Here is a 19,975-nt window from a genome sequence, read left to right on the forward strand (position 1 = left end):
GGTGCTTCGTGTGATTCTTCACGTAACTGAAAAATGTTGAACAGTTATTTTCCCCCGGTCTAAAGACTGTATTTTTATTCAAAAACAGATTCCATCAAAAATGTCAACTCTGCTCAGAAAAAGAGTAATTATGGTTTGCATACACTCCACTTCGTGTATAACAGCAGAAGAAATTTGAATGTTTTTCTCTAAAAACCTTTGAGTCTGTTCAGTATATGCTCTTCCCAACTTTACTTTGACATATTTATCATATGAAGCTATATTTGAATCTATATTGTCAATACAACAAAGGATTGTTTTCATACATCACATATTTGTTCTTGGGTAGAATTTTAAAACCAGCGTTTAGCATGTATTTTTTTCAAGTCCTCTAAGATACAAATAACTGATCACTAGTTAGGAATCTTCTAGGCCTGACCTTGCCAGTGCTAATTGTGAAATCTATTACCAACATTTTTTTTAAGCATTGCCCTATAAATTTTGTTTTCAGAAGGCTGTAATAAAGGTAAAAGTGCTACAAGGTCTTCTGATACTTCTAATGAAAAACCCTTGGAAGGGACACAATAGGACCCTTATTAGCCCTGAATTTTTCTATAGGGGCTGTGTTATTGGGGACTTCACAGTTTTTCCTTGATTGACTTGAGTTATTGCCCTTCTTAGAAAAATGTCTATTACCTTAGACACAAGTGTAGCTTTTATGATATTTTTCAGGATTTATTTGACCAAAAACTAACTTACCAAACCATCTGAGTGCTTCTGAGCTTTTCAGTTTGCACAATTTCTTTCTCTTTTTCAACAGCTACCCAAAGCTTCTACCCTGCTCCCCCCAAAGGATGGCACAGCTGTTGTTGGCACAATGATATTTCATCACCAGCATCAAATTTCCTCAATTCTGCTTGCTGACATTCAATTAGCTGTCACTCACTGGGCCAAAAACCATCATGTATCATGATCACAATGCATTGTTGTCTTCTCCACACTAATTTGGAAATATTCTCTGAGCTTTTAAAACACCTTGTTTCTAGTATGCCCTTAGGAATTGTAAAAGGGCAAAAAATATAGTTAGAGTATAGGAATTCCATTTTCCCGGACTCATGAATAGCTTACAGTGATCTTAAGAAGGCTCTCATGCAAGATAATGGGGTTGAGATGCACCAGATAGTACCATCTTTATTTGTTTTAACACCTTTAATTTAACTTCCACATGCAAACCCAGGAAATAAATTAGGCCTCAGATGAAGGCCCCAATACCTTGGATAAAAACAAGGAAATGACAAGGAGTAAATGGGGAAAAAAAATGAAAACAAATTATCTTTGACTACCTACTATGTGCTAGGCACAGTTCACTGTTGTGCACAACTCAGAGAGGTAGGTCTCATTCTCCTCATTATGCAGACAACAGGATGGCTGAGAGGGATTGCCTAATGTCATCCCACTGTAAGAGCTAAAAACCCAATTTTTACTCTATGTGGCTCAAGAAGAAGAAGAAGAAGAAGAAGAAGAAGAAGAAGAAGAAGAAGAAGAAGAAGAAGAAGAAGAGAAGGAGCAAAGAAAGAGTCTCTTTCATTATGCCATATTACTATTATTTTTCTTTCTTTTTTTTAAGTAGGCAGTCAGCTCAGTGGAGCTCAGTTAAAATCCTTTGCTTGTGGAATCAAACCTCTTTGTTTTCACTCTTGGATGCTCTACAGACAGGAAGTAGAAATTGCACCCCTTCTGTTAAACAACTGAAGTGTAGCTTAAGGATAGACATCCCCACATGCTTTGCTGCGGTCTGTCTCCTTGACTTCATGTTGGACACATTATTTTCCATTTTTCTGGAATAAATAGGAGAGGGAGAAGTGGCTATAGAGAGATTGCTTCTCTTTGAATATTACCAATTCTTTCTTCCCCTAAGCATTAATCAAAGCTGACAGATTTGAACAAAGGTGGGAAGTGAAAAATTGAGGAGTCCTTTAATTTAAAGCATAAACCGAGACTTGTAATTGTGACTTCTATGTGTTGCCACCATAGTGTTTTTGCAACAACTTTTGCATAGGTTACTCAACAATTCTTACAAGCCAAAATGTCTTGCAACAAGAAAAGGTACACTAACCAAAGCTAATGTAGAAAATATTTATTTTTGGCAAATAGCCATCTCATGGACAGGTTTGAATAAACCATGTAAAGTATTATACTGGTATACTCCTGATGAGGTTTATTGGATAGTATTTCAGGTGTTGGTGGTGCTGGTATCTAAAAAAAAATGAAAAAATATATACCACTACACTAAGCAGACTTACTGCTTCTGTTTTCAACCTAATGAGTCAACTAATAGTTACCACTCCAATTAGGGTCTCCTTGCAAGTTTAAGTGAATCTTTGTTTTGCAAAAACATGCATAAAATTATCATTTTCCAGCAAATAGAGCAACTGCTAATATGCTGAGTCCCTAATGATGACAGTTGCCATCAAATAAGTAACAAATAATTTCCTTAAAAACAGAGGCTTACTATTTTATTATTGATTGATAGATATTTGCCAGTTTTAGAATATTAGTCATAATATATATATATATATATAAAGCCTTTATATTAGATATTGAAATTAAAATTTTTGATAGCAGATCTTCACTTGACTATTGAAAAACATATTGATCTTTGTAAATATATGTGCATGTTTGTATATATGAATTTATACAAATATATATGAATATATACAATACACACATATATTTATTTTTATGCATATATATGTATATATGAGTCTCTATATTTTATGCTTTGAATTGGGAGAAAGTAAAACCAAGAGTTTCTACTTAAAAATAAAGAAAACAAAAAATATATTTTGATATTTTTAACTCTTTTTTTAAGTGCATAGCTCTATCTGCATCTGGCTTTCTGGACAAAAGTGCAGGTGGACTTTCACTCTGGGTATTGTTTTCCATACTTAAAAGGAGTAATCAAACCCTAAATTTGATTACTAAATTTTTGAAATTTTTGTTATTCAGATTAGGGTTATACACACACCTTAATTCCTCTCCCTCAAAACAACTGCCCAAATGTTGCTGGTTTTATACATATTAGCTATAAGAAGTGGAGATAAAAATCAGAAGAGGCAAAGGTCAAATTAGTGAATTTTGTTTTTTATTATATGAAAACATTTGTCAGTGGGAAGAACTGGATTAAAACTATGGAGTATACAGGAATTTTGAGTTAATTTGAACATTTTTAAGTACCCAGTGTTTTTGCCTCTGACCAACTGAAGTTATTATAAAGAAGGAAGCAAACATATAATGTTTGATTTTGAAGTTTCTAAGTAATAATCTAAATCACTTTCCAAATTCATTTTCAAAAATTTCCTTAGCTGGCAATTAATTACTAGACATTATCATTTGATTACATAGTTTGCCTTGTATCTGACTGATTCCTACTGCTGATTTCTACCCAAGTCATTGTGTTTCTGTTGATTGTATGGTCTAGTCACCTCGTGTTCTTTATGAACTGTATACACATTTTGGAATTCATATGTATTATGTTACTAGTGACCCAGTGCACCAATTTGTGCATGTTTTAAGGAAATTAATTAATTAGAAGGTGGCCGGTGGGGCTGGGCTGGGCAAGATGGGCCGGATATGCCCTGGAGCAAACTCCCACGGTCCCTCTCCAGCATCTGCAGAGTGAGCAGGGTCCCTCTGCCAGATGGTGTCCCTCAGTCTGCCCTGCTGGGTTTGGGCTGAAACCAGCTCTCCGACATCCCCCAAGGGGTCCCAGAGTGCAAGTGGGCACTCTGCAAAGTTGCTGTTGTACAGGGTGTGGAACGCAAATGCAAGTGTGCAGTAAACCGGATTCTGGTCTGACAGCAACAACATAACCCATGGCGGAAGGTGGAATCGTGTGGTCTCATCGAGCTCCCTCCTCTCTGGTTTCGGGGTGCATCACCCAGAATCATTGCTGCCAAGTCACTGCAGCTTGGCAGCTCCTGCATTGAGCGTCTGCCCACTGGTGGTCAGTGCGCAACATAGCGACTGGTCGGACACTTAGCATAATAGCCTTTTATATAGATTGTCTGATATTGTAATGTTGGCAAATGTATGCTATAACTCTTTACCTTACTTTTTATAGCCCTTTTTGTTTTTATAGAACAATGAAAGTTCAAGCTTTAAAAAATGGAGTTGCCTTTCTCATATGGTCAAACATATTTCTTCTTTATGATACTCGAGTGCTTCATCTTTTCCCATAATTCTCTATTATTATTTATTTTAAATATGTTTCATATCACTTTGAAAAACTTAAATATCCATTCGTCATTTGTAAGTGTATGAAGAGTTACTACCCCATGTAAATATGCAGAAATAATTACTATAAAAGTGTTGGCATAGTTTACATATATTACCTTCATGACTACAAATATTGTTTTTCAAGTTTTGGAGTTAAGATGCATCTAAAACAATAGCTCAGTTCCTATAAAAATAATGGAAATTTTCATGAACATTACATAGTAGCCATTAGAAATTTTTGCAATTTCATATATGATCATTTGAAGACCTATATATATATATATATATATAAACAATGCAAATGAATTGAAATAGCATGTTCTCTTGATTTCTGAAGCAGCATTTATTGATCTTCTTAGTAGCTGTTGATATGCAAGGTTTCCTTCTCAATTTTAAAGGGCAGCTAAAGAAAATAAAATCTAGACACCAAAAACAAGGATCCAAATTTTTATTGAGAACAAGTCAGACACAGAAGTTCTTTAATTAATTTGTTACTAGATGGATAGGCTGTGACATATTCTGTGTCTTCAAAATTAGCCATATATTAAAGGTACATTTTAAATTGACAGAGAAATAGAGCTGTTATTAATTCCTGTTCATCCAGCTACTGAAGAAAATTAAAAGTCATGTAAGAAATATCAGCATTCTTACAATAAATCAGCTCTCCCTCCTCCCAAATACCAGAGTCCTTCTTCCAACCTGGAACCTTGAATCACAAAAGTGGTAAACTTTCCTGTATAGTTACCAATTTGTATTCTAATATGATAATATCCCTCATGCAATCAGACCCTTGTCTTTCCTAGGTTACAAAGAATCAAACAGCCACCCATCACTGTCATGTTATTTATGGACACCTAATTCTGTGGCCTTAGTATAAAATGGCAGCAGCACAGGACAATGTCAAAGAATAGTTTCAGTCCTGGCCAGTGTGACTCAGTTGGTTGAGCATCATCCCATGCACAAACAGGTTGCTGGTTTGATTCAAGACAGGGCACATGCCCTGGTTGTGCTCAATCCCCAGTGGGGAGTGTGCAGCAGGCAACCAATAGATGTCTTGCTCTCACATTGATGTTTTTCTCTCTCTCTCCCTCTCCCTTCCCCCCTCTCTAAAATCAATAAAAACACATTTTAAAACAAGAATAATTTCAGTGCTCTTTTGCAACTACATTGCCTCATCCATGAGCATTAAGTATGTACTCATCAAATATGCCCTGAAGAAGTCTTTGTTGACAAAATCTTTCATACTTCATTAATTGTCTGGTAAAAGCACAAAGCTAAAAAGGCCAGGGTTACTATATATATATATATGTTGGAGCTGCAAAAGAGCTAGTTGCTTGGCCATATCATAAGGCCATAGACCACATCATCATCTCTCTTGGAATAATTTAAAATATAGGCTCTGTTCATGGTAGATTAATAATATGATCCTGTTGTGTGGTGGCTAACACAACACTGAGCTTTGAAGTTAAATAGAAAATTGTAGGGGTCATCAATAATCCAGAAAAAAAAATAGGTTGTCCTGATGGACAGGTTTAGAGGATCTAAATAAACAGGAAATTGTTCTAGTGCATTCATTTTCTATCTATGTTTATCAATAAAGACCTAATTTTCCTAGCTTTATTCTGAAAACTTGCCTTGTCAAAAATGAAAGCCACAGGTTCTACTGATGAAGGATGGCAGAACATTTATACACTCAGGATGCAAAGTATCTGTTTGAAAGAATAAGAGGAACACTGCAATCTTATTTCAAAATTGAGCCTTGTAAACACTAACTAAAAGTACATAATACTTTGGAAATATATTACATGACCAGGAAGACTTAAAGAAATTTCCATTAGAATGTGTGGGATTTGTTACACATAAATAAGCAATAATCTAAGAAGGGAGAAACCAGGGTTTTTTTTTACAAAATGAAAAAGAAATAAACAAAGGGTTGAATAGTACAATGAAGACTGTATTACATTCAGACAATAAGGAATTGTCTTTTTATTTGCAGGGCCAAAAAATATCTTTATCTGTGGCAACAGAAAATACCAGATAATATATATGGAAGCGTGAAATAAAAAATTATGAAACTATCTAAGAAATCTATATAAATGTAGACTCTCCTTTTTCATAAATATTCAATACATTATTTGACACATTGATTTGATAAAACTCCATTTAAGCATCTCAATTTGGGCTGAAGTCCAGTGAATCATATATTCCCAACAACTATCAGAGCTTTCTCACTAAAAATGCATGCTCACACTCTACTCTGAGAATATTCTAAGATAATTATTTCCATTTTCATAGTAACTAGTGCAGTTATGACTAGAGTTGTCTCAGGTTTCTAAGGAAAGAAAATTATTCTGAGATATAATTAATAAGAAAAAGTGTGATAATAAAGAGGGGTATTTTCTTTAAGATGTGCTAAGGCCCTCATTTTCATTTTTAATGACTTTCACTTTGCTAGACAAGATTTTATTTTGTCACAGAAATAAAACTATCCAATATAATTCTTTAGTCTGTTGCCCACCATTTGTGTAGCCCTTCCCTGTACCAACCTCACAATGGATTTAATTCATCTTGAGAGCATAAAGGCAACATTCAGTAAACAGAATTCTCCGGACTCACAATTGCTCAGCTCCTCTAGTGAGAAAATTCAGTGAATGGTTAACACTGAGGAAGAAGCCTGTACCAAATTTTCACTCTGCAGATGCCAAGGAAACCACTTAAAATCTCTTTTGAAGGTAATAGGAAAGGCGAAGTCTTTTGAAAAGTTTACTGACCGAGTCTATAAAATAGAGCTTAAAAGTTAAGAAAGGGTTAACAACAGATTTTCTGTCAGCCTCAAGGTACAGGAAAAAAAGACCCCAAAAGAAATACAGGAATCATTTCAAATAGGTTTCTTCACTGAATGACTGTATTTCCCAGTGCTGCTCCTTTTAAAGCCAAACCATGCCAGATTCCCCAGGGGTTCCAGCTGTTCAGGGCTTATCACATGTGCTATGTTAGTGAAGTTTTAAAAAGCAAATGTCCGTGAATAAACTTAAAGGTTTTTGATATGAAGTTACCAGACTGAGTTGTGTCTAGGGTTATTTCCACATTATTCTACAGTGAAACAGAAAGGAAGCTTCCACATCTTTAAAGAGGATAACTGACGTAAGGCATGCAGAGATGCATCTCAGGAAAACAGAATTAGCTTTTGCTTTAGTGGGGCTGAGAACTTCTCAGATCCAGTTAGTTTATAAATTCAGCATAGACTCAAATTCATCAATTCTTTGCTTGGTATTCCCCTTCCTGATTTTCCGGTAGGATATTGTGTTGTATCGTGAATAAGCATTTCTGGAAATATCACTCTTCTTCCCAAAAGGTGGCTGCTCATCAGGGGTCACAGGCTGGGAGCTGGGGCTGCTCAGTGGGGAGTCCTCACTTGGGTCACCTTCCTCTTTGAAGTGAGAACCCTCTACATTTTTTTTCTTAAATTCTATCACTCGAACTTCATCTTCATCATCATCTTCATTGTTAGTTTCTTCATCCCAAACCTCTTGCTCCTCGTCATGCAACACATCAACTGGGCCAGCTTTTCGAAATCCCAGCCATTCTATTTCAGTTGCCTGGTAAGCTTTGTTCTTCCTATCCCCAACTTCTCGTTCTTCTAGAGGTTGTTCAGCAATTCTTTCCTTTTGTCTACTTAGTTCCTGGTTACTGCTGCTCAGAGGAATCTTCCTCCACTGATGCCCTGTAGCAAAATCAATTGATAGCTGAGATGGGCAGAGTTTCCAAAAACTCAGATGTTATTCTACAAAATTTTTTTTCTGGACAATCATTTCCCCACATTTGTTTTATGAAATACTATTTTGTGGGTTACTAATCTATTTTATACAATAAAATGGGTTAGTCCATCAAATTCATTTGGAAAACATTGCATTAAACACTATTAAGCAAGGTTCCTCATAATTCATCCAAGCCATTTAAATGCTAAAGAATATTGTAAATCTCCAAGAAAGTTATCAACTCAGCCTCACTTGACTAGGGATTTGTTGTTGTTGTGTGGACTATTGTATTGAGTGAGACTGGTATTCCCTGAGACACACTTCTAAAAACGTGTCTAGCCTGTCATGACTGGATGTGAATATGTAAAATAAATATTTGGACCTATATCTTACACACACACACACACCCCTCAGGGAAAATTAGAAAAAAATATCTCACAGGGAAATGAAGATGGCTTTCTTCCAATAGTAAAAACAATGACAGCCCCTGTCTGCCATGCTCAGAGTAGCACATTCAGTATTTGCCACCACACTTCTCAGAGATGTCCTAAGGTACCAGGTACAGAAGGAGGAGCAGAGGACCACGGATGGTCAGAAGTCATGAACTGAGGCTAAACCAAACCCACAAAGCACACACACTTTAGTCTGATACCTGCTATGAATTTCCAGAGAGCCAAGATTTAAAAATAATGTTGAATCATATTTACATAATGCTAGATTAGCCTATTGCTTTAGAGATGTCCCTAATGACAACTAATTAATTCAAGCTGTTTGGTACCATGTCCTGATTTTTAAAAGGCTTAATTCATTGCAAACTTCACTTTACAAACGGATCATATTAGGATATTCTCAACAATATGTATTGAGAATGCAAAAAGAATTAATTATAAGAGAGTAGAGGTAGCTCTGTGACCGTTCACCCCAGAGGACTTGTGTAGGACGCATCTGTCTGCAGTGTGCATGATTCAGAAATATTGCCTGTGTTGAGTCCTTGTCAGGCCTGGGTTCGCTCTTCCCTTTCAACACTCTAGGAGTCTTGACCTAAAGTGAGAGACGAGTTTCTCTTTGCCCTTCCCCACCACAATTTTCTATTTTCACTGAAAGATGCTCACAAGTTCATTTCCATCAAATATTTTCATTCTCTTTTTATTCTTTTGTTTTCCCAACTATAGGAGTCAAATGGTAAACTTACAAAAAGAGATAGAATTGAAGATGGATTTTTCACTTCTAACTCATTGTGCACCGATACTCAGCCCATGTTCTTTACTCTATAAATAAATGTGCATGAGAATGTTGAACTTTGTTTTGTTTTATTTTTTCCATAAAAACCAAATAAAATGATCTTTTTGCTCATATTCATGACTTGGGCAAGGAGTTGTCATGCATGAAATTACTTCTTGAATTTGAATTATAGTTTTTCTTCAATATTTTTAGCATCTTTCTTTTTTTTTTTTTTTAACCCAGGAATATTCTCTTTGGAGACTTTATAGCTGCTTGTCATAGTGAAGATAAAAGGCAACAAAACAACAAAACATATACCTCTAGCTTACAGGAAAAACACATGTACCACCAAAAACAAAATGATTCATTCAGGAAAAAATTCACCCTTAGATCCACTACTCTGAAAATCCAGACTGCTTTTGTTCGCTATATGATAAAAATGAAAGATCCTAGGAAACTGTTGTCTCCACTAGAATTCCTGATTAGAAATTTGAAAGGGGCTCTAAAATTGAGATCCCTGCTACATTGGAAGCACAAAGATCAAGGCAAAGAGTTTTAGCTCATTTCCCAGGGGCTTAAGTGACTAATTATCGGTGATAAGGCCAGAGCTTGACAATGCCTGTTGTTTACCTCATTCTTCCTTAAGTGTCTACACAGCGGACCACTGCATGTGGTCAGTGGGCAGTCTGAGAGGTGTCCAGGCGAAGTGGACAAACCCAGGAAACTGCCAATCACATCCATGTCTTCTCAGGCATCTATCATTTTACAATATGTGATGTTTAAATTCAATCAATAATCTCATCAATATTTTTCCTGTTAAGGTCCTAACTAAACTAAATTGCTTAGGTCTAACAACCTGACTTCAGTTTTGAGATAAGAGGCTTATGGCTGCACGAGAGGACACACATTATTAACTAATAGGTTTTTATCCTTCTCTGTATTTGGAAATTGCTTGAATATAGGTGTCTCCTTAGAAGAGAAGTCTAAAAGATTGTGTGTCTCTTAGTCTCTTGAGTTTATTTGAAATATAATATAGTCACTTAAAAATCAATGTTTGTTTGTTTTTTATTCTCACAATGTTTTTATTCTGAAAAACACAATTAAAATTACCACCTGGGAGATTTCCTTGATAAGAATTAGGTAGCTGTTTTGTGTTTACCTCATTGGCTTGGAATTTTCCTTTATACCAAATAAATTTATAAAATTATTTTAAACTGTATGTCAATGGTAAACTTTTAGGATAAACCCTTTGAAAACATTTATATTTCACAAGTTGACTCACACAGATTTTTGAGATACTAAATAAATTTTAAAAACATTGATTTAGTGGACTAACTTATTAAGAGACAGATGTAGTGTCAGGTCAAAATGTGCCAATCAGTTACACCAATCCACGTAGTCCATCTTGAAGCTTCTAGAATACTTTCTAAGGTGGAACCAACAGATAATCAAGACTCCTTTATCTGCCTACAGCAGCTTTGAGCTTTGGAAGGCATTGCCTGGGTTGCTTTTTCAGCACCACACTCACTCAACATCCCATGCCAAAACTGTCATCCACACCCAGTCAGACAAATAGTGTACAAAATGGAGCAGTGCCTCTTACCTTCTCTGAATGTCATTTCATCAACACTGGTTTCTTGGAGAGAAAGATCTGTGATGGCCTTATGAACAATGAAGAGATGCTCTTCTGGTTTTTCTGGGGTGGGGGGGGCACACTAGATTAATATTTTAATACTTAAGTAGTTCAAGGTTAAATAACAATTGATTTTTTTATTGTGATCAGTAAAAATAACTATTTCACTCTTCCCCCTTTTTTTCATTGGTTCCTTTTATTTATACATAATGCTAATCTTCCTTTAATATCTATGGTATATAACCATGATTCAAATACTTTTATGGTATATTTAGAAGAAAAACTGGAAATTCTGAATTCTTTTTGCTCAAATAATCATGGGGCTGTCCATAAGAATAATAAATAACAGTAGATAACATTTAACCAATACTGAATAATCCTCACAACAACCTGACAAATGTCGGCACTATTATTCTGTCTTCTGAAAACTAAGTCTTCAGGAGGCTAGGAAAGTTGTCCAAGATCACAGAGCTATCAAATAGATAAGCCTGGATTTGACCAGAGGCACAAGTTTAGTCTTAATACTATGCAGCCCCAGTAGCAAAAGGGACCACATTTGGACAGGGATGGGGGTGGGAGGGTGTACATCTCATTCCTGTCATGAATATTTATCAAAAGAATCCTGGATGAGTTTACAAATCAAATCAAGCAAATTGAAAAGAAGGAAAATGTTTTACCTTTCAGAGTCTTCTCATCCTTGGGCCAGTTGAGCAGCATCTTCCCATGTAATTTTTCACTTTTCTCCTGATTCTCTTCTGTGGGCAAATCTTCAAGACCCGGTTCCACCCTGTAGTATGGTGGGGTGCCATCCACATCACTGACTTCGTCATTGGTTTTCGGGATCGGGGGGTTACCGTTTTCAGGTGGTGTATCCCCATTACACTCAACCTGGCTAAATGTTACTGGAACATCTGTCATGATGTAGAGTTGAGTCCGATTTAGAGAGAGCTTTGGGAAACTGAGTAAACCGATCCTCGATAAGCCTTCTTGCCTTCAAGTCCTATAGTTCCAACTCCGACTCTAAGAGTACAAATTTTTTACTTTAGTGAAAATAAAACTTAATAACAAGCTTCTTTTTCTAAAGGTGCCCAGAGAGCACTTAGAATAAAAGCAATAGGATTTGTCAGATTTGCCACCAGCCCATGAGCAAGATTTGGGCCAATCGCCACCTTCTTTGCTGCTTAGCAGTCCCACTAGCAGAATTAATGGTTGCCTTTGATTTACATAAACAAACAATTGGAGGCAATCAGGCTTTTGTGTTGGCTTGTAGAGGGGGACTTTCAGCTTGTCAGCCCCCCTCTGGGAACAGAGATTGTTGTCCCTTTTCATAATGGCCTTTTGTTATTTTCCTTGTAACAGGAGCCACAATTGTTCCACAGCTTTAATCCAGAGAGAATGACCACCTTGAGGCAAATTAGTTCTGTGAAACCAGCTTAACATTTCCAAACAGATTTTGTTCGAGTAAAGCCTGAGCTATTTTGTAGGGGACAATGGCATCGCTTCTTATTTATTTAAGAATAAAAACAGCTTATCAAAAACCTGTAAACAGGACAACTTTATTAGAAGCAGTTCTGGCAGCAGATTCCATGCTTTGCTTTCCGGAGCCCAGAGAAGGGACCTAAGAGAAAAACACAAGCAAAAAAATTCTGCCATCTTGCTAATAGCAAAAATGTTACAATTTTAGAGTAATGCATTTGGTCTATAGCTTCTGATTCTCTAGTTTATTTACATCTATTGAAGCCCAACCCATCCTTTAAACCCCTCACATAACTTCCTCCATGAAGTTTTGTCTCCTCCAATCAGAAATTGTCTCTATACTCCCTATTAATACTGCACGATGCTGGTGTTAACATAAAAACATTCAAACCAGTAAAGAATTTTTGTGAATTTATTTGAGCCAAACTCTTGACAATTACCAGGAAGCAGAATCTCAATGGATTGGGATAATGCTCCAGAGAATGACGGTTTTTCATCTATTTTTATATCTTACAATCAAAGGAGAAGACATAAGTGGGTTACATGAAATCCATTGGTGATAGATTAGGGAAGCGGGAGAAAGCAAAGGGGAGGGGACCTCTGGGATTGGATAAAAAGTAAAATAATAGACACATACTTCTTTTACATAGGTGGGTGTTAGATAGTTAACAGTCAACAATTAACATGATAACAATAACAATGAAGGAATTTGTGGTCAACTGTCCTGGCACCCAGGGCAATTGGTTGTGCCCTGTGTAGTCCTGAAAAAAAGGAAGTTACAAGTTACCCTGACGTTGCAAGGATATGTTATCATAGATGCAAAAAGACAACAAACTCAGTCAAGGTAAAGATTGACCTTGTCAGGAAAGATATTAGCCTAGGAGGTGACTACCCACCATAACTGCTTTAGTTAAAGTTTAATTTCAGACCATCCTTTAAGGTTACTTTAGGTCTCTGAGTTTGCAAGACTGCCATGCAGGTCTTCCCTGAGCTAGTCAGGTTAGCATGTGGCCCCTTTTGTCCACACTGGTAAAATTATATAGCACCAACATAGCCTGTGAAAGAGCAGAGCAGGACAGCACAAAATGTACTGTACCCTCCATCCTCTGTAACTATGTATATGACTCCTTTTTCTGAGAAAACCGCGAGAATGTAACAGTTGCATAAACCTGCCAATAGGAATGTAGAGAAGTGGACTCAGGCCAAATTAGGCAAGCTGCACAGTACCCCCGTGTAACCAGACCCCTCACCCTGCCCCCTGACCAATCAACGGGGCCACGAACATTCCCCCCGCCCACTGCTTTGGACCCCCTTTAAGGCCTTTGTTCTCCCAAAGCACGCTCTCTCTCCCCCGGTGATTGCTGGAGACGGGAGCTCGTGCTAGCACGAATAAATAAAGGTTCTTATGCTTTTACATCGGGCTTGGCTCCTTCCTGGTGGGTTTTTGGGGATCCTGAACACTGGGCATAACACCTGCCCTTAGGGGAAACAGGTGATTATATTTTTTCTTTTTTGGATCTCATCTAGTGCAAAATGATCCCAGAGCCTTTGTCCATGTTGCCCCTGCCCCCAGCCTTGGAATGCCTTCTCTTCCGCAAGGCCAAACCCCTGTCCTCAAATACACCAATACACCAGGTCCTCAAATATCTTTTCTTTCATGACACTTTCCCTGACCCACAGGATTAAAACAGGATTCCTGCTACACATTATCTTTGTCCTTCAGAGTACCCTGAACATTGTGATTAAACTAGTAATTGCACAATTATCTGTAACATCTCTTTCACCAATTAGAATCTAAGCTTTATCTGGACAGGAACCATTTTAATTTCCTTACAGGTGTCCTCACCATGTAGCATCTGCCTTGAACTAGGTAGGTACTCAATAAAATAATATATTATTGAATACTATAAATGAATAAATTTTATTCCCAAGAGAATACATTTCAGATCTTTTCTAAAGAGAAGAAGAGCCCTGGCCCATTTGGCTCAGTTGATAGAGCTTCAGCTTGCAGATTGAAGGGTCCTGGGTTTGATTTCAGTCATGGTCAGATGCCCAGGTTGGGGGCTCAATCCCCAGTATGGAGCATTGGGAAGGCAGCAGATTGATGATTCTCTGTCATCACTGATGTTCCTCTCTCTCTCTCTCTCTCTCTCTCTCTCTCTCTCTCTCCCTCTCTCTTCCTCTCTGAAATTAATAAAAATATTTTTTTTAAAAAAAGAGAGAAAAGAGGTTGGATAGTAGTCATAAGTGTATCACCTTTACAATTATATCTGAGGCTAGGCCCACTAAGATCTATGTCAGGAATGACAAATAACATGGCACTGGGCTCATCCTCGCCCAATGGAAGGAATTTTTAGGAGTGAAATAGGCAGGTTTAGGAAATTTGGGGAATTAAGGGGTCCATGGAAAAAGCACAGGGCTACAGAACTGCAAAGGGTATGTTTCCACAAGATAAGGGAGCTGAGAGTAGCAAAAGGTACACATTTACAGAATAAAGGGAAGGAAGCCCCTCATTCAAAGATCGGGGAAGAAAAGCCCAGAGGGAATAGGAGAACAGTAAGGGAGAAGAAGGAGGGAACCTCACTCACCTGAAGCTTGAGCTCAGGAGTTGCTATAGTGACCGAATCAAAGGGGAATAGTGACCAACCTGACGGGAAACTGCAGCCTTTATAAATCATGGGAAGGAGGACTGGGTGGGACTCTTTCCCCCTCCCCACGTGAGAGTCTGTGCTTGTTTCTCAATAATTTCCACCTTTTGTTATACCATCTTTCGTCTGTGGTTTCCTTCTTCAACTCCACCGGACAAAGAACCCAGGAACCATTCTACCCAAGGGAATACTATGTTCCAGTCCCATTTTCCTGTATCACCAAGTACATGGAAGACATCTCTACAGATCCTGGAATTCGCTCCCTGTCTTCACTCGCTCTTCTCTACCCTATACACTAATTAATTGTTTGTGTAGGAGAGGAAAATATTTTTCACTCTTCTGAGTTATTGGCTGAGGCCTTGCAGTAAAAACAGATCAGAGAAAAGGGAACAGATGTTTATTAACAAGTGTATCTCAGGTATACCTAGGAGATACCCAGGGAAACTGAGTAATTCCCTGAGATGGCCCAAGTTACTTAAATATCACTTTCAACTAAAGACAAAGGAAAGAAAGGGCGGGGGGAGGGGGGCATTATGAGGGATCACCAGGGAAGCACAGTAAATGAGGGCAAGGTTTGTCCTGCAGTAGTTATGCCTTCTCCATTGATGAGATTCCCTTGTGGTTTCGAGTCATTCTTCTTTCTCTAGTACCAAGAGGGAGACACACTTACAGAGATTTTCTTTATGAATGTCCACCCCCCCCCCCCAAAAAAAAGGGGGAATGTTCCTACATCCTCTGCTTTGTTTTCAGAGATTCTCCAATGTCTGCTGTTTCTGAAAAATAATTGGCTCACAGCAATTCTTAGGCCAAAGAGACATATTTTGGAGTGGCATAGTCGGTTATCCTTCATTTGTTTGATCTTATTTTGTCTGACAAGCACTTACTATATGCCAGGCACTATTCAAATTGCTTCACAAATAGTACACAGTTGATCTGCATAAAAGCCCTGTATAGTTGGTACTATTATTGTCCCCTTTCAAAAGTGAAAAGTGAAGCCCAGAGAGATTGAGGAACTTGTTCAAGGTCACACAGCCAGCAAGCCTACCAATGAGAGTTTGCAGCATAGATCAAGCCGATTGCCATCCCTGGCCAGGATGCTACCATCTCCTTCAGCCATAAGTTCCACTGGGCTCCAGCTTGATGAATGAACCACCTTGCAGCAAGATGTACAAGAGGTAGTTGTAGCCAGGAAAGGGCAGCAGAGTGCCTGAGGTGGACAAGACCTCCCTAAGGTGGACACCCCAGCTGCTGAGGACAGTGTTGGGAGGGCCAGGGTGTTTCTCTCACCAGGAATAGCAGGGTTAATCACTTGATTCAAAGATCAGAATCTGGAGTTTGAGGGCTAGGTCAGTCCATCCCACTAACTTGGAGTGAAAACAGCCCAGAATCTAAGGCAAAAAGGAAATATTGCATGAAATTTGATGGAAAAATACAAAAACCAACACCAAGCTAGGGACACATGGGAACATACTAGATTGTGAGATCCTTAAGAGCAGGAAGTGACACTATTCTATGGAATGCCCTGCAATAAACATACAAACAGAGAAATGCTCACATTATCCTTGAAGACCGTCTTCAATCACTCTCCATTCCCTTGAGACTGCCAAACTCCTTAATCCAGGGACACAGCAGTGTGCAGAAAGTTGAGTTTATCTTTTCCACCCCTAGATTTCTATGACCTTATAGCAACCTGCAATTCATACCCTTGGCTTAGTTTTTATGGAAGTTTAATTTTTTTTAATATCTTCTTTTTCATGCCATGCTTTGACATTTTTTCCCTGGCATTAGATTTCAGATTTTGAAAGATAGAGAAATGATCCAGAATTCCATCAGTATCAGCCAACCAGTGTGTTCACCTCTAGAAAGAGCAGTGTTCGTATGCTGTGCTACAGAATAATGCACATCAGGCCACTGGTTTGCAGCATGTATTATGTTCCTACAAGTAGTTGGCAACATGAGATACATTTACGCCAAAATGAGTCTACCCAACTAAAAAATAAAACAGAGGGTCTTTTATCCTTAACAAGGTAAGTTGCCACCCATTGTATGTAACAAACTATTACTTGTAAAGTATATTTGAATTTGCACTGATGATCCTTAATTTAAATACTATTGCATAATCTCCACAGCATGAAACATGATTTTTTTAGATGATTTACTGAATTAGTTGTTGTTTACCCTAGTTACTATGCTTTCTAGTAAAGGATATTATATACATTCATATAAATGTATCAACTATTAAATCTATAACAAAATATGATAAGAGTTTCTTCACCTGGGTTTATAAAGTATCAAAATAAAATTATGTAAATATCCACATTCCATTTATCAAAAGCCAAATGATTAACATTAAGGCTATATTAAGTCCAGAAACAATATTTAAGAAAAAGTCATAGCTCCTGACCTTTAACAACATGTGAAAAGCCAAGTCACAAGTTCATGTTATAGCTCCAACAGCCCAAGAGCAATGAATAAAAACAAGAAGTAAATTTAAAAGATCAGTGTTTTATCCTGGCAGGTTGGAGGCAATATTTATGCAAATCTCAGGTTGACATAACAACATCACTACTTTGGACTTTAAGCTCCTTTCAAAATCGGAGTGGTACCATGTGCAAACTTTCAGGTCAAAATCCCACTAATAACCCACAGAATCTTCTGTAGAGAATAAAGTAATACCTCAAGGAAGTGTGCAACCCTGAAGGTCCCTGAGGAGATAGGATAATCTGACATGGTTCACTTGAGGAATTAACATTCCATTTATAAGACAGAAATATAAAATATCATAATACAATAAAATCAATCAGTTTCCAAATATTGTAGTTTAATATACAATAACTGCCTTCCACCGGGTATAAATTAAGTTGGTATCTTGTGTTTGTATTTACACCTAGTGTGAAGCAACAGCTATCATTTTGGCAATGCCAGATCTTAAGTAAAGGATGGCTTCTCCCAAAAAGCCAGTGATGAAGTCTATGGATAGCACTTAAGTTTTAAGGATTCAATGTAACAGAATTGGAAAATTCAGTTGCATCTTATAAGAAGCATGCTTTCCAAACTTAGAGGTGAGTCACTTTGTGTGTGTGTGTGTGTGTGTGTGTGTGTGTGTGTTGTGGGGAGGGTGTCCATCATTTCTCTAAAAACAAAGCCTTTCTTATATCCCAGGGAAGGTGTACCTGTTTGTGGTCCTAGAATCTGGGGCCTGGCTTCCCAGTGAGTCATTGCGTGTCAAAAAAAGCACTGGAAGAAACAGGCTGGTAATTTGGTGAGGATTCGTGGAGAGTATAGCTCTGAAAGGAGCCACAATGTAAGTCCCTGTGGCCCCAACAGGGGTCCGAGATGGGGAAGGATAGCACTAAACAAGAATTAAGAGGCCCCCTCAAATAGAGGACAAATGGGCATTATGATCAGTGACCCCTATAGTGGTCAAGAGGATGGACTCATGTATCAGATGACCTGGAATGAAATCATGGCTCTGCTGTTTTGTGACCCTGGGCAAGGCCTGTTTGCATTGCAGAAAGTCCAGAGTTGGCTTCATATTTATTTGGATCCAAGGATTTCAACCATGTCACATAACCTTTCCCAATTACAAGGAAGGTGAATATTAGTAGGCACTTGGGTGGGTCTGAGGGTTCAGTCTTCTTTGGAGTTCTCTAATATCTCCAGCTGAGTGTGTTCATCTGAATGATGACCAGCCCAAGGGTGGCCATAGCCTGTGAGTGTTACCTTACATGGTGAAAAGGATTTTGCAGACATGATTAAAGTAAGGATGTTAAGTGAGGAAATTATCTTAGATTATTATATGGAATCTAATGTAATATTTTCACAGGAGGCAAAGTTAAAGAGAGTAGTATGGATTGTAACACCACAGCAAGAGGTTGGAGTGATGCGAGGAAGGGATCATGGGCTAAGAAACGTGGGCAGCCTATAAGAGCTGAAAAAGGCAAGAAAATGGATTCTCCTCTGAAGCCTCTTAATGGAATACAGTCCTATCAACACCTTGATTTTAGACTTCAAACCTCCAGAGCCAAAAATATTAATTTGTACTGTTCAAGTCATTAAATGTGTGGTAAGTTGTCAGCACAGTAATTGGAGATTAATACACTAATTATCCTGTCTCTGGCTTCATTTTCATTGATGGCTAGGAGCAGAAAATTCAGCTCTTTCAACCATTGTGGGGCATATAATTTTGATACTCATACTCAACTATCTTGAATTGCTTCTTACTGGCCAAAAATGCTTCTCACAATCAGGTTGTGTTAGCTTCTCTCTCATCTTTCTGACACTGCAAGTTTGACTGACGCTTGTAGCAGTTTACAAAAAAAACTGTAAGAAAATTACAAACATTACAGCATCCTGATAGTTTTCTACCAAATCTCCTAAAAGTCAGTCTTAAGTAAGAAATGGTCTAAATCAAGATTTAAGGGGACTGTTTAGAGCAATGATGGTCAGTTTCACAATCAGGCATGAGCGAATTCTCGCCGCTTCTCATTGCTCCTCCATGAAGAGTATATATTATTTTTATTATTATTTGAGAATGAAAGTCTCCTGAAAGAACAGGGCATATCTAATCTACATATGCATGGATTTTTTTAACAAGCCAAACTCTGAAATTTGATTTCTGAGGTCAGACTGGTGGAGTCTGGTAACGGAAAGGTTCTATTTACTCAGTAGAAGGCAATGTGGAGGCTGTGACATGCCTACTCTTGAGATTGTTGCACATACATGGAGTTTAGATCTAATGTGGCCTCAGTCCTATCCTTCCTGCAGTCCCCAGGAAACCTTCAGTCATTGATTGGCATCCTTTAGAATGGCTTGTAATAGGATGTCACTGCAAACAATGGTGACATCTGTTCTATCTTACAACACACACTTTGGGTGAGTACCATGGTTTCATCTTCCTTACCTTGGATAGGGATTAATGTGTGATTAGCCTATGGCCACTACAAACACCCCAGTGCATTGACTTGGTGGAAACTGATCCT

The 19,975-nt window shown here is 37.9% G+C and overlaps 1 protein-coding gene across 2 annotated transcripts; it reads right to left on the reverse strand.

Moving 5' to 3' along the window:
• Positions 1–7,484: 7,484 nt before the first annotated feature.
• On the reverse strand, positions 7,485–11,811 carry ERMN (ermin). 2 transcript variants are annotated; one of them, XM_008138674.3, is made up of 3 exons: positions 11,547–11,811; positions 10,840–10,932; positions 7,485–7,981 (listed from the first exon to the last, which is right to left on the reverse strand). In XM_008138674.3, the coding sequence occupies exons 1-3, from the start codon at positions 11,785–11,787 to the stop codon at positions 7,485–7,487; spliced, it is 831 nt and encodes a 276-aa protein (XP_008136896.2). In that variant the 5' UTR covers positions 11,788–11,811. The 2 variants fall into 2 exon arrangements, with proteins under 2 accessions (XP_008136896.2, XP_054579422.1); XM_054723447.1 differs by having other exon boundaries at positions 10,840–10,872; positions 11,547–11,787.
• Between the last annotated feature and the right edge of the window lie 8,164 nt (positions 11,812–19,975).

This window comes from Eptesicus fuscus, chromosome 11 (genome assembly GCF_027574615.1).
Source record: "Eptesicus fuscus isolate TK198812 chromosome 11, DD_ASM_mEF_20220401, whole genome shotgun sequence".
In the NCBI taxonomy this organism is placed as follows: domain Eukaryota; kingdom Metazoa; phylum Chordata; class Mammalia; order Chiroptera; family Vespertilionidae; genus Eptesicus; species Eptesicus fuscus.